We start from the raw sequence: 16,077 nt of genomic DNA, 5'->3' as shown, positions 1-16,077 counted from the left end.
CCTCTGACCTCTGGCATCAACAAGGCATTTTGGCTCACTGGATATTTTCTCTTTTTGGGACCATCCTCTGTAAACCCTAGAGATGGTTGTGTGTGAGAATCCCAGTAAATACTCAGGTGTACCTAATAAAGTGGCCAGTGAATGTATTGAAGCATAACGCACATACCTTTACATACTTCTTATCCCTTACAGTTTCTCTAAGCTTAGATGTAAGAGTGACTGTAACAGGATCCATTGCCCCCTGAGGGATCAATAAAGTATTTCTGGCTCTGATAACAATCCTCTCAGGTTTCTTAAGACAACAGTGATACAGTGAACATGGCTTTGGGTCTATGTTCACCTCCCTGTAAAAAAAACCTCACTATTCATATTTCCTTTCTTTTAAATTTGACCTTAGAGGCTGATAAAAACTGAGTGAGGCAAAGAGGGGATGGACAGGATGGGCTTCAGCTCAGTCAGAATTGGCAGTGCCCTCTACTGGTGATGAGCAGAAGTACAGGACACAGACTCACCATCACACACACACACACACACACCGAGACAGCCAGGAGGGCTGCATGCGGAGCAGCAGACTGGTTTCACTACATCTCTTTCTCAGAGTAGCTTTGACATGCTCTACCACACTGATGGCACCTTAAGGGAGAGGAAAACTGGCCTGCGTGTAAAACACATGGAAAGAAAACAGCTTGAAGATGTCAGCTTTAAAAGTGACACTTAAATTGAGGCAGATGTCAATTCGAATCCCTCCATATGTCTTTTTTTATTCCCGTCCAATCTCACCCTCCGTGTTCCCCGCCTGTGTTTCTCCTTTTCCTAAATTTAGGGATGGAGGGATGGTTTCCAAAAAAATAAAGGAAAAACAAGGGGAGAGGAAAATGTGGAGAGGGACGGAGAGAGGGAGAGAATGAGGGAGTTAAAGCAGTGGAGGAACAGAGAGCGAGAGGTATGTAAGAAGGGTGAAAATAAAGAACTGGCTGCCACTGTCAACACTGTGTGTATTTGCATGTGTGTGTGTATGCGCCCAACTTGGATTCACCCGCTGTTATTTCAGTATAAAGGGACATTTTTCCACTGCAGGTCATGTAGGGCTTACTGAGGCCACTTCAGCGTGTTTACTACAGCACACTTACTGTGTGTGTTGTCAGGTTACGTTGTTGGGACAGCTACAGAAATTATATATTTTGCTTTTTTTGAGCAGCCGAGGGAACGTGAGGTCAAATTTACTTTGTTTTGAACTCTTAAGAGCTGTCACCTCACAGCAAAATGGTCGCAGTTCAGTCCGTCACAAGGTCAGCGTAAGGTCTTTTATGAGGAAACGTATTGAATCTTAATCGGTTCAAATCCCACATTTGATATATTTACAGCAGGTGAAGCTTATTTTCAGGAACACCTTTACTGTCCAGCTGTTGTAAAAACTTTACGGCATGCAAGAGCAATGTTGGAACGCAAACACCTGGGATAACTAAATGTAATTTTTGAGTTCATGTCGGTTTCGTATCGTCCCAGTCTCAGGACTCTGGGCTGTCAGTCCAGGGCCAATATTTCAAAGGATATCCGAGACCTCCTCTTCCATACGCCGAGCAGATATCTATCTATGACACAAGCTGAAATGAGTTTCCTCCGTGGGGTGTCTGGGCTCAGCCTTAGAGATAGGGTCATCCGGAGGGAGTTCAGAGTAGAGCTGTTGCTCCTTTGTGCCGAAAGGGGTGAGTTGAGGTGGTTCAGGCATCTGATCAGGATGCCTCCTGGGCGCCTCCCATTAGAGGTGTTCCGGGCACGTCCAACTGGTAGGAGGCCCCGGGCCAGACCCAGAACCCCCAGGAGGAGCTGGAAAGGGTTGCTAGGAAGAGGGACGTCTAGGCTGCTTTGCTTGGCCTGCTGCCCCTGCAACCCGGCCCCGGATCAGCGGATGACAGTGAATGGATGTCTATGAATGTATATACATTTGTAAAAGTTCATTTAAAGCTAATTGGGCGTTGGATGACAGCTGTCAGGGTCTGAGACTACATTTCAGCCAATGCATCACAATTATTGATGAATTCTACTGGGACTACAAACGGAAACCAGAACATGTCCGATACCAAAATCTTGTCCCATTGCCTACAGACGGCTGTTTATGGAGATTAATATAGTCCAATAACACGTATCCAAGTATGTGTGATGTTTGCCTTGTGCGGGTGGGTCCAAACTCTGAACCACTACTCCTGACTATCCACAAGACTGTGCACAGGTTAAGACCAAAGCCTCGATATGGCAACTGAGGTGATAAACTGTCTGTCCGCAGCAGAAATGCATATGTTTGATGTTGTTTTCCAGACGAGGATGATGTGTGAGCCCTGGCTGGCCCCGTTTGGCCCTGACCGGCCTGTAGTGGAAAACCAGGCCGCTGTGGCTCTTTGAGGGAGTTAGTTTCCTAGCTTAACACGGGGTTAGATGGAAACTGGCTGGCTGTGTTGATCCACCGAAAGGCTAATGTGCTGTGTGAAGATTGTTTTTCCGTACAAAAACCACAAGGAGGGCAGACACTAACACACACCCAGACACACACACACACACACACATACACAGAGGAGCAGTTCTGGTCCAGTGGGTCAGACAGTAAGCCAGTCGCTCATTCTTTCTCTCTAGTTGATGTTGTTTCGCTTTTGCTGTTGACTTAGTTTTATTACCCAGAAAACAGGAGGGAGCGCTGCCAACCCACACACGCACACGCACACACACACACACACACACACACACACACACACACACACACACACACACACACACTACATAATTCTTGAAAACTGCCCAGCTGACCTCTCTGCCCTTCTTTCTTTCTCTCAATTTCCTCCTCATCTGTCTATCCGTTGTCCCTCTTGTTATCAAAACGATACAACAGTCAGAAGGTCAAACAGGCACCACGTGTCCTGCTCAGGTGCCGTTGAACAAGATTGCAAGCATCGCACTTACAAACATACGTAGTTATATCCGTTACTGTAAGTTGAGGGCCCTTTTTGCACTTTTCACACCTGTCAATCAATCCGTGTCGGCGGGATCATACCTCCTTGTTATACGTTTTCTGTTCATGTTAGCTCACTGTGTTGACACTAATTTGCCCTTTCTTCTTCTTCTGTTTCTTCCAAACAAACTCAGGATGGATGTAAAGACATTAGTTCCTGTATGCCATACAGAAAGTGTTTTGGACAGGAAGTAGAACCAGACCAGTTGCCGGAAGAGAACTCAATTTTTCTGTTCCTGCAAGTTTCAATTATGTTACATTAAATCTCTCAAACGTACCATATCAACGTTTCTAAAGGGACGTAGTATATGGCCTGACTTTGTCATGGACAGGTGGAGGGGATGGTGGATGGCGTGACACCTAAGGGGAGACACCTGCCAAGTTGCAGACCACTGTTTGACACTAATAAACAACAAAACTGTTGTGATCTTGCGAGGTGTTGCTGTGTTTCCAGCTGCTTTTTAGCCACCAAATGTGGGTGTTTCATAGCAACCTATCAGCGGGGATAGTGTCACGAAGAGTGTTGGTTTTTTGCCGAGACGTCGCTGCTTTCCCTGCCCCCCAGACATGATCTTTCCCGAACCATAACCAAGCGTATTTATGCCTTAACCTAACCACACGTACCACAGTGTTGTTGAAATGTAAAGAAGCGTAACATTTCAACGTATTTGCTACGTAATAACAGAAAAATGTAACATATCAGTGGTTTGCAAACAACCAATCTGGCGATTGGTTGTTTTAACTGGATGGAGGTTGAGGTACAGTTTATGTTAGAGCCAGTACGGTCAAACTCTGATGTGACCCGTCATCACTTGACCTCTGTAGGGAAAACTTCTTTCCTCAGAGGTCAGACAGACAGACAGAGAGACAGAATGGCAGCAGGTATGAGATTGCTTGTCTTGCTCAAAGGTATTTCGGCAGTGTGGTTGCTCAGCCACACGAGGCTCAAACGTTTCAGCCATAAGCAACATTACCGACCCTGTATCCGTCTCTGCATCTGGCTGTTTGGGTTGAGAGCTGGGGAATGTTCAGGTGTGTGCACATACTATGCGTTTGTGTACTGTTACGTGTGTGTGTGTGTGTGTGTGTGTGTGTGTGTGGAGCCCCCCACAGAAAGCCCCTCTTTGTGCCGTGTTGGAGGCAGCCTTCCTAATCAGGGGTCATTACATGAGGTTAGTGCGGGGGTCTCCAGGGAGAGGAGAGGGGATCAGAGCCCAGATTAGACCCAGCCGACCCCTCACTGTCCCCGGGCACCGCGGCAACGAAACCTGACCCCGCCTCCAAACCTCTCTCTCTCTCTCTCAAAAAAAAAAAAAAGAGAAATCCAGAGAGAGCAAACTAGAGACTGATTTACAGGAAAAAACACCAGACTGAGCTTCCTGTTCATCTCGTTTTTTTTGTCCTTTGTGTGTATGCGTGTGTTTATCTGTGACTTTGTGTGTGTGCGCATCACATGTGTGTGTGGGAGAAAGAGGGGGGCGAAAGAGAGGGAAGGTATGTGCCCTGGGGATAACGGGATAATAGGAGGGAGAGGTAAGTGGCTGATTACCTGAATGGTCCTGGCACGGAAAAGACAGAGAGAGAAGGGAGGAAGCAAAGACAGACAGGAGATGAGAAAGAGGCTGAGAAATGAAAAAGAGACATATATATATATATATATATGTGATAGAATACACAAGAAATCAGACAAAATAAGAAGAGAAGATGAGGAAGGACAGAAAAACAAGTAATAGAGGACAGGCGGGTGACTGGAATCCCTTTCTCTCCATGTAGATGAGTGGAGGAGAGGACGGAGTTATGGAGGGGTCGTTCTCACGCTTCAGTAGCCAGAACGCTGCTGATAAGACTGAGAGGACGGGATAGCTTTACACTGATACTCTGTCATTCTGTTTGTGTGTGTCTGGAAGAGTGTGTCCTACCTTCCTCATTGTGCAGCACATGAGTCCAGTGCTTTTGGCAGTGGATTCTTTCAAGCGCATGTGTGTGTTCGAATATGTGTCGAAACTCTACGTTATATCGCTTCTTTCAGACGTGAAATAAAAAGTTCTTTACCACTAGACCAGGGGTGTCAGACTCATTTTAGTTCACGTTTTGTGATTGTGAAGCCCTTTAAAGACCTTGCCCTGTTCTCCGAATGTGCATGGTCATGCATTCATATATTTGGGTGTGTATCTCCTGACCTTCCTCCTCTTGCGGTGGATGTCTCCGATGCTGTTGGCCAGTGAGTTGGGTCCCAGCAGCGTTGAAGTGCTCTGAGGCCAGTCTACCGTCACCAGCGTGTGCTCGCCCATCAGCACCTTGCGCACGTTTTCGGCGCCCGTCACTCGGATCAGAGGGCGGCCCAGAAGGTGGGTCTTGAACACGTTGCCGTACTTCTGCCTCCGCGATGCGTGGAAGCCCGAACCCTAGACAAAGAGACAGAGAGGAGACATGAAGATCAATCTTAGAGCTCTAGAAATCTTAACAAAAAATATGGACTCTCAAGACACAAGAGTTTGACGAACTATTCTAAGACCTTTTCCATGTGGAGGATCATCAGTTGGGACCTGACCCTCAAAGGTTGCTTGATCTGATCTGATCTGATTACCTGATGCTTTTTCATTCCCAGATCACCCAATGTTTTATTTAATTTCAATGACATAGATATCGTTTACTGTATTTCCTGCTGCATGTTCACCTCATAAAGGTTTCTGTTCACACAGGAAGAAGGTAGGGACACTTAAAACTTCGAAGCCTGACGAAAGCGAGAAAGAACATATAGTTTTAAAGGATGCTTGGGTAGAGCACGACTGCTGAGGCAATGGTGTGAATTTTGCTAAAAGGTGGAATTTCCCTTTACCAGTAGAGACATACAGTGGTAACAGGTGAAAGGAAATCCCCAAACACTCCACCCTGTTTAGCTGACTTTACCTATCCCTTCGGTTGATGGAGATCCCCCTCATCTCCTACTTCTGATTTTCTGTTATTTTTCTTGTCGTTCTCACTTGAGCTCCACTTTTTTATATACTCAGTTTGACTCTAAGCAAACGAAAAGCAGAATGGGCTTTCAGAAATTTGATAAGGGACACTTAAATATCAATCTTTTAGGCCAGCTGGGGTCAAAAAGCTGAAGATAGAAATACCACATCGCCAGCTTTCTTTACCTTTTAAGGATAGTTTGTAAAGTTGCGACAATCATCATCTTTCCTGGCGTCGTCATCATTCTCCTCGTCCTCACCATCACGTCATTAACAAAACTTTCTCTACAAGCTGCCAAAAGACGCTGATGGTATTTTGCAAACCAGATCTTTCCAGTTTTAAGCTCTTCAGCGATTCTTACGACTGATTTTTACGCTTGCTATTAATTTAAAACAGCCTTTAGGATCTGACCTTCACTCCAGCTTTGATCTTCACCTCTAAAAGCTCTGAGTAAGTATTTTTTCTCTCTGTGGTTTGGGGCCCAAACAGAGCATTTCTGGTGGGTCCCCACATGCTAAAAGTTACTGATGTTTCCATCATCCCGGCTCCCAGAGCAAAAGTAAACTTATACACTGAAGGTAGCAGACTGCAGATGTTTAAGAAGCCCGTATACACCAGGTTAATTCAATGAAAGCTGATTCGGGATGCCTTTAGGATGTGATCTGAGTTCAGCTTTAACATCAACCAATGAATCGTCGAGGTCAAAGGTTTTCAAAACATTTTCAGCTCAGGCTTCAAGTACAGTAAATGAAATTTCTCATCCAGAAGGACCAGAATGAAGACATGTAAAAAGATCTCGATGTAGTTTCTCAAGGATCAGCCCCAGTTCATCTTTTTTAGTTACTGCCTGATGGTATTGACTATTATCTTCCATTAACAGACCCCTCCTTTCCTTTACATCGATGGATCCCAGCAGTTTTTTCGGGGGCTTGCAAATGAAACTAAATCTAAACGGTAATGTGGTCATTCCTTTTCAGATCATTTTATTTGAACACTTTCTGGAGCCCCTTTTTGATTCCAGAAACGTTTTTACAATCACTTACATTAATTCACCCCAGAACCCAAGCTTTCTTAAATTGGTTTGGTAAATTCTTCTAATTTTAATCCCAGTTACTGAATCAATCTCCATTTCATAAAAGCGCTTCTTTTTGCCATTCTAAACACTCACGAAGATTCACGAAGAACAGATTGCGGCGCTGATAGCACCATGAATTGCACATCCCTTGCAACCACTATCTGCCCCGTCTCAAAGTCCGATTCACAAAAGGTAGTGTGCTAATGACATTAACGCTCAAACAGGGTCATACATTTTTTCATCGGATCATAATTATCCATGTAGCAAAGAATAAATGTTGGCAGCAGTGCAATGGCAGAGAGGAAAAGAAAAGTGATATTCTCGTTCAGACGCTAATAATTTTATTGTAACTGCGTGTGGCTGTTAGCGCTGATATAAAAAGAGGCAAATTTTGCGCCAAATGTATGCGTATTATACCTACTTAAAAACGTGCCGATAGCACAGGAGCACTGAGACGTTATTTACTTGGCAAAATAGGGGTGCATTGAGAATCACATGGTTTCTTTTTGTCTCATTTGTGCTGGTTTAGCGGATGCAAAAGCTGCGCAATCCTTTTGTGAATTAGTGCCATCAGTGTTTAGTAGGAAGTCATGTGTTTGAGGTTTCCGGCTCAGTTGGAATAAGAAGAGGAAGAAGAACTAAATGGGTAATAAGAACGAACAGCAATAGCCATCAGTCCTTTGGCTTAAAAGGAGAAGACAACGGGCATGAACTCTACCTGAAATTACATAAAATCCAAGCAAGACGACGCCAATATTTACAGCTGATCTTGAGAAGTCAGAGCACAGAGGCATCACAGCAAAGAGCGCCGAGCAGCGGATGCCAAAAATCACTAAGTATGCTTTGGAAATTCAAACGTCTTTGCTACAGACGATCCAGAAACCCCCTTTTTCCCACTAGGACCGACTAAAAGAAGCCGCACAGCCCATTTTTGGCCCCTACTCCACGGTTTGAGCAACCTGGCTGTCAGTAAACCCCCAGAGGACCAGAGCTGGAGTCAGTTAGCGAGCTGACCTGGGTTCAGCTTTGACGCTGACCTCTAAACGGTCCGGGTCACGGCAGAGCGAGAGGGAGCCGACCCCAGAACTGTAAATGGGCTGTTTGAGTGAAAAGAATATATATCAGCCTGAGGGCAGCTTACTGTGTTACACACACACACACACACACGCGGGGCATACACACCAACACTGGCCGACAAACACATCATTCACACACATACAGTAAAAACACACACGCATGTTCGGGTACTCCAGATTCATAAAATTCACAAAAAAAAAGAAACGTGCAAAGCAAACAAACACGCAGAGGCCTAACTGCAAATTGCCGTGACAACACTAACTGGTTTGACCCCAGTTTACTCCTGGGGAAAGAGATATGTACGACTATGAGGCACACACACACGCACACAATTGGGTGACATATATAAACATATGTGCCAAAGCAGCAGTACTGTGAGGTGCTGTGAAACAGACATGTATAAGATGATAGAGACTTTTTCTTTAATTGACATTAAGAGCGACATTACTGGAAACCATCAGCACGTTTGTGTGTTTGTCTTTGAGAGAGAGCGTACGACGCATAAGCGCATGTGTGTGTGTGAATGCAGAATTCTTTCTGGGACTAATTTTAGCAGGTAGTTTGTTTCCTGTTTGAGACACGCCTCTCACAGCAGCGGTGTGAGTGTGTGTGAGAGAGTGTGTGTGTGCACAAACGCAGCTTCATCTTTTGCAGCGTTCCACTGACTGAAGCAGCGAAGTTTCTCCTCACTGTGATTCTGGTTTATGGTGTAATTTGTGGCTGCAGAGTCCTGCCGTGAAGCCTTGATACATTTAATACAATCAAATCAAAAACCTGCTGCAGTCGCCAGCAGCTGTTAAAACTGAGGAAACAGAAACTACCTGCCCAGCTGCTGCTAGTCACCCTGAGTGAAAGTATCAGATTATTATTAGCAGGAACTTTATGTTTGGTGCTTTTATTCTTTTCTTCATCACTTTAATCCTTTTCATTAACACTTCATTAAAAGTGCCCTTTTACTCTTGTATTTTGGGTTTCCTCTACAACATGTTTACACGCTTTAATGTTCAAAAAGCAATTTATTTTCCTCATACTGTTGGTGCTAAACAGTGCCCGTCTCTTGAAGCCCCCCTCCCGCAAAAGCCCAGCCTGCCCTGGTTGGTCAGTGTCTCGGAGTCGCTGTATCATCATTGCAGCCGAGGACTGACCGTAACAGCAAATTGCGGACATGTTCCGGCAGGAATCTGATCTGAAATCAGGGAGAAATAAACATCTGCAAACAAGATTACAGGTTTCCCAGACGTTAGCATGTGGCTACATGTAGCAGTGTACTCGCAGCTGGGGAATGACTGTAACGCAGTGTAGCGGCACTTTATACTGTGAAAAACCACCAATGAAAGCTTCTAAACCAAAATCCTGACAACAGGAGATGTTCCAGTGGGAATCTGATCCGAAATCAGGGAGAAAATGACAACATTGGCAGCCAAGTTTCCCTGATGTTAGCATGTAGCTACATGTAGCAGTGTAGGCTACGTAATGTAAACACTTGCAGAAGTGTGCCTGAAGAAGAGCATTCAGGGCGGTCTGAGGGGCCGTACACACGCCGTGTTTTTTGCACCGTCAAAGTCATAGTTTTCAAAGTAGACGCGGGCTGAAACGCTAGAGCAGAATTTTGCATTTGCACCGCATGTCATGTGACGAGCTAAAACCAATCACAGCTGACAGATCGTACCTTCTTCCGTAAATAGTCTGTGGTAAATGTGGAAAAGTTTTACGTCTGTAGCTCGACATCAGCTTTACATCTGTCCCACGGACGATAGGCCTACACACTTATAAACAGCGCCTGAAAGAAGATCAGCTCTGCACTCTCAGGTGACCGTAACCATGGTCACATATTATATGATTCCTGTCAGTTTTTGAGGCTTCATTCACACGATGACTAAACACTTTTCAGCTCCATATGTTTCCATGGACAGGTGCAACTCAACTGTGTTTTCCTTTTCCATGGAAATCTTCAGATATTTTCAAATTTTCATTCGACGTAGCTCGACATACCTGTTACCCACACACACAACACATCTGCCGTCTTAACTCCCGGCAGTCGCAGCTCATCTCTTTCTCCCCCTCTTGCGACGCACCTCACATCTTAACGTCTCTCTGTGTGAACTCGGCCCAAATTGAGCACAGATGCTTCAGCCTCTTTGCAGCTCTGTTGGCTGTTTCATGTTGCTTTGAAAACTCTTGATTGCCAGACTGCTTTTATAGATGAAAAATGCTGCTAATTAGCATTCGGCCTGACATGCCCCGCCTCTGGAGCTGTAGTTTGTCATTGCACTTAAGCTGCTTCAGATGTTACGAGCTTTTCATGAGGTGTTGACATTATTTTATCTGCGCTGTGCATTTTTTTAAGAGCTGTTTTTGAGTTTTTCTATAAAGCTTTACTCAGCATGCATCGTTGGTTGCAGCTGCATTGCATTCAGGTCCACAAGAGCAGTCTCAGCTGCTTCTTCGTCGCATTTCTTCCTGTGGAGCATCAATGCAAAATGACTGAAAAGCTACCGCTCTTTGATTTTGAGGGATTTGAAGTAAATCTGCACATTTAAACCAGTGCAGAAACATTTTCTGCCATTGACTTTCATCGAACGTATTGGAAATAACCACCTACATGTTGCTCGCCAAGTTGCTTTTTTTTTTAGGAGTGTATTTTTAAAGAAACATTCTCTCTTTTATCCTTCACCTTTGCAGATTTCGGTTTCATTTTCTCCCTCTGTCGATCTGTCTGGGCACAAACTGTTGACCTGAACTGTTTTCACAGCTCCTGTACACTTCCTTTTTTTACTGTGGCATGCACACACATATACTCTCAGACACACACACACACACACACACACACATTAACGCACACACACCAGGTCGCCGGCTGGCCTCTGGAGCCCTCAGGGTGTGTGTGCGTGTAAGAGTGGGGTTGTTTTCCAAGCTACATTTTGCTGCCACATGGATGTAGAGTGGTTTAGTATGTCTGCCTGGCAGGCCTGCTCACACACACACACACACACACACACACACACACACACACAGTCCAATTCGAAGGGAGTTCCTCAGGCAGCCAGACAAGGCTCCCTTTCACACTCCAAGATACAGCATCAGATTGGGCCGATTGTGTACTTTTTTTGGTGTGTGTGTGTGTGTGTGTGTGTGTGTGTGTGTGTGGTTGCAGCTCCGTGCATTATGTGTGTATCTCTTCATACATTTTCTCTTTCCATTTCTCTGTATTTTCTTTTCACACACACACATTTTTGGCAGGATGCTGATGGTTTTCATCCGTCTTAGTCCCCGGAAAATAATTGTGCATTTAACAAAAAACCTTCACTAAAATAATCCGTGTGTGTGTCTGTGTGTGTGTGTGTGTGTGTGTGTGTGTGTGTGTGTGTGTGTGTGCGTTTGTGAGAGAGTGTGTGTGTGCCAGGGGTGTGGTCTGGATGACATTTAGCGTAAAAGGTGAGAAGTGTACACCCCCCCCCTCCCTCCCTCTAAAATTTGGCAAAACACACACACACACGCACACACAGACAGAGCAAGCATGGAAAAGTTGTGATGTAATGACGCCACACTTCTCTTGCAGGAGAACACGTACAAAACCGCACACGAGATCACGGCGCACACACACAGACCGAGTCGTAGACGTCGCCGCGGAGACGCAGGCGTCACAGCTTCACACTGATTGCGCAGGCTGAAACACACTTCCACTCCAAACTTCAGCAGAGCGGAGGAGCCTTCACTGTAAACACTCGCTCAGTTTCGCAAAAAAAAAAAAGACCCAGAAACCAAAATTGCTACCACAACATTACGGCTGATTTTACCGCCGAGGTCACAGGCAACAAACTCTGATGTGAGCTGAAAACCATAAAGAGGTTTTTCTTAATGATGGAGGGCATAAAGTTTTAAAGCTTCTTTTTTTTTTCTTGTGGATGTGTTGCCTAGCAACTAAGAGAGCTGCATGTGGAGGCACAAAAATGATGTGTGCATGTGGACGTAAAGGGGAACCACTCAGTTTTTTCCAGCAGTCGCTGGTTGTTAATGTGAATAATCTTTGAACAAAGCCAGAAATGAAAGCGTGTCGGGAACACTCACGTTTTTTTTTCCTGTTTAACTGCAGCCTCACATGATTTTTGAGCTTGTTGTGAACGCAGGTGGTGTACGTACGGCGAATTTAAAGCTACCGTGACGTCTCTGAAGCTGAATTTCATCGCTACAATTAACTGCAAAGATGTCTGCAAATTAAATGACTTATGAAACAGTTCGATATTGAAATGCTGCTTTCATCTAACTCGACTTTTATTTGGATTCTACTACAACTACCTAATAATGGCATAAACAGCTGCAATGTAAAACAAAGTTTATTCGCCAAAAACAAAGAGGTCACCATTATCTTTTTCTTTTCCAGATAGAAACCCCCTTTTTTAAAATTGAATTCAATTTTAAATGATTCCTGCCTGTTCACTTCAGTTGTCAGGGGTCATTAGACAGGTTTAACGTGCAAAATTTCTTTGCTAAAAATGAAAACGGCACAATTAAAAAGTGTCTCCAGCATGTTTAGTCGAAGTAAAATCATATTAACCCCACGAAATTTGCAAGATCACAACGCAACCATGTTGTCTTATCGCTTAAATATAACACGTTCAATACGTTTTATAACACAACCCACAAATTGCCCACGAATTTCAGTGTTTGATGCTCAGAATTGTCTGGCGAAGGACGCCCCAAAGTTCAAATAAAACCTATGCCCTTGCTTTAATGTGTGTGTTAGAGAGGGTTTACTCTGGGGAAGGAGCCACCAAAGGGGTTGATGTGCAATAAAAGCCCCAGGCCATATCAAAATCAGGAGCATCGAGGCTCCACGATGCTCTACGTGCAACAAGCAACACCACAAAGTCTCCTGCTTCCTCACTCCTCTGCAGTCTGGCTCGTGGTAACTTTATGCGATGACAACGTCGTCTTTGTCGCAGATACAACTTTTCCTGCCTTTGTAAAACCTGTAAAACCACTTTTTACCACTTTGTGTTCGTCTCGCTCCAAAACTCCTCGTTCACTTTGAGTTAAAAAATAAAAGCGGCGCTGGCAGGTTGAGAACAACGAACACTGGACCCCGAGGCGTCATTAGGTGTAACATGCTGCACAGCGCTGCAGGTTAAGATTTAGGATCCCAGTTGAGGTAAGAAAAAAGGTAAAATGAAGGTTATGTCGGGGTTAAAGGTTACACACACACCAGTAAGGGTCAGGAAAAGTGTTTAGTAACAAAGTGAGGGAATATTCCCAAAGTGTATTGCTTTAGATTTCGTGTGTGTGCAGTCTGGATGCAGCCGCCGTGGTGAGCAGCGATGTCAGCTTCCACAGACTCCCTTTTATATTTTTTTGAACAGAGATTTATCAGATATTTTACAAGAACCTCAATAAAGGAGGGAGAGAGGAGGAGGAGGAGGAGGAGGAGGAGGAGGGGGGGGTTCTGTGAGGATTTTCCACACACGCCATCCAAACACTCACACATAAAACCTTTCATTACACATTCGCACATACACTCAAAAAAGTCTAACAAACGCCACCAGGATCACAGAAAATCTCATAAAATCTCCCTCTTGTCCCCCCCCCCCCCCCCCCCCCCCCCCCTCTCTCACTCTCTCTACAAACACACACCCCTCTCACACACACGCTGTCCGAGCAGAGCTAGCTAGCGCGCCGGCCGTGCTAAAAATACCNCTTGTCCCCCCCCCCCCCCCCCTCTCTCTCACTCTCTCTACAAACACACACCCCTCTCACACACACGCTGTCCGAGCAGAGCTAGCTAGCGCGCCGGCCGTGCTAAAAATACCCCCGTCTGTTCTGTTGGGGTTGGCCTGGGGGCAACCCGGGCCCGGGCTTATAAATGTCCTCTTTGTAGCGCAGTGGAAATGTCCAACAAATGACTCTTTTATTAGGGTAAGACAAAAAAACACAGCTAATTATGTTTACTCAGATCAATGCCGCGGCTCGACCAGCACACACACACACACACACGCACACACACACCGGCTAGCTGGGGTGACAGCGTGTGTGTGGAGAGGGAGGGAAAGTGCTGTAAAACTGAAATATCGGGGTGACGCTTAGACTGAGCGGAGAGGGGTTTTCTAGAACCAGAGGCTGATGGGAAAACAGAAGCAGGAAATGACTGACAGCATTTCAAAGTGGGGAAACAAAGAGGCTCAGATGTGTCCTGCTGATAGTTTGCATGAAAAAGGGAGAGGAGGAGAAGGAGTCGATGATATGAGGACGAGAGCATTTTGAAATGGAGTGAGCAGAGACGGAGGAAGATTACATTTTTGTGTGGCTAAAGTTTGCAGCCCATCGGTTATCGAATATCTTGTCATCTCCCAGTTGGATTTAATGTTCCGCAAAATCAATCTACAACTTAAAAATGTCTTGTCGATTGACGTAAATACATTCCACTTTAAATTACAGCACGTTTATAAACTCGCACAGCAGACGAAGACGCATAAAGACCAGAACACCCTGGCTCCAGAACAGCACGTATCCTGAAGCTCTCCGCCTTCTTAGCGTTACAAAAACAGCACGTTAAAAACTGTGCAGTGGGTTGAAATATTTTAATGCACCTGTAGCACGAAGTAGAGATACCTTAACAGAAAATGTCTGTTAGAACATCACTTGAGTTAAAGTGTCAAAAGTAATTTTATTGTATTAAATCTACTTGAGTATTGAAAGTAAAACTACAAGTAAATGCTGGTGGTAAAAAAGCACGCAGAATTTTAAGACGTATGCTGTACACCACCTGGCGCCTGGAGAAAAACGAGGTCTTCCTCACTCTTAAAGGAAACCTTTGACCTCCAGGGCTGACACTCTGCAGTTACTTGTCTTTATCTCCTTTAATCATCACTCGCCCTCTTTGCTGTGGGACGCCATTTTCTGCCTCCGTCTCATCGTACTCGTGGTCGCTAGTGTCTAATCTGACATGCAGCCTGGGTTTAGACTGGCAATCGAAACCTAACTGCGGCTTTGAGAGCTCTTATGATCTAACCTGCAACCTTGGACGACTGATTAGCCAAACTTTCCGATTTTATTTTGTAGTAACTCAACAAATCTTTCACACAGTCATCAAGTAATTCCTGTGATGCCCTCTGTATTTACTCGAACCCTAAATCACCAATCACACTAAACAAACTGGAGCGGAGAGATAACAGAGAACTGACTGCTTGTTTCCTCTCGGTGCAGGTGCAGAGGGTCTGTGCACGACGGCCGTCAGTTCCGTTTGTTTCGAGTGCAACTTTTAACACGGGGAAGGCGATGATGGAACGGCGCGCGGTGACGCATCGGTCGATCTTTGTCAGCGGGGTGTGATGGCCATGAAGGAGCAGGTGAGTCAAATGTTATCATTAGCGACAGGAAAGTGTCACCCGCGTCAGAAAAACAGCGTCTGGAAAACAGCAACGTATTTGGTAACAGGCGGGATGGCAACAAAGAAAAGACGCGTCACCTAAAGAAATACAGAAATTCAAAGGAGGCACAGTTTGACTGACTGATTTTTTTTTTGGGAAAGGCGGTGCAGAGGCACAAAGACGGGGCCAGAATGTGTCAGGAGAGGGTGAATGTTGAGGACTGTAAGTAGAATAAAGGTTAAAAATGAAAAGCAGCAGCAGAGAAGGACGAGAAAGAGGAAACGAGGTCAAAGGCTGTGAGGGAATTCCTTCTTTCCTTTCAGCTGTCAATCATTCAGCCGGTGCCAGAGATACCAAGGAACCAGTGTGTGAGTTTTCATATGTGTGTGTGTGTGTGATTGTGTGTTTGAATGGTGCGATAGGTCCTCGACTTGACAATGAACCCCGTCCCTTTGCGGTCACGCCACCGCATCACAGGGACAGAGAGGGAGACGACGAAAGAGGGGGAAATGAGAGAGCAGGATGAGAGGGAGGAAAGACGGGAAAGAAAGAGAAGAAGAGGAAGAGGAGAGATAAAGAATGAGAAGAAAAGAAAAAGGAGACCA

At 45.1% G+C, this 16,077-nt stretch overlaps 1 protein-coding gene across 1 annotated transcript in view; it reads right to left on the bottom strand.

Annotated features, from left to right (window-relative positions):
* LOC126404585 (cytochrome P450 26B1) overlaps positions 1-16,077 on the bottom strand; it is a 40,646-nt gene that overhangs the window by 11,887 nt on the left and 12,682 nt on the right. Inside the window, exon 2 of the mRNA XM_050067934.1 lies at positions 5,182-5,406. Coding sequence (XP_049923891.1) covers positions 5,182-5,406 — 225 coding nt within the window. The remainder of the gene's footprint in view (positions 1-5,181; positions 5,407-16,077) is intronic.

This window comes from Epinephelus moara, chromosome 17 (assembly GCF_006386435.1).
Source record: "Epinephelus moara isolate mb chromosome 17, YSFRI_EMoa_1.0, whole genome shotgun sequence".
In the NCBI taxonomy this organism is placed as follows: Eukaryota; Metazoa; Chordata; class Actinopteri; order Perciformes; family Serranidae; genus Epinephelus; species Epinephelus moara.
This window is presented reverse-complemented; position numbering and strand designations above follow the sequence as displayed.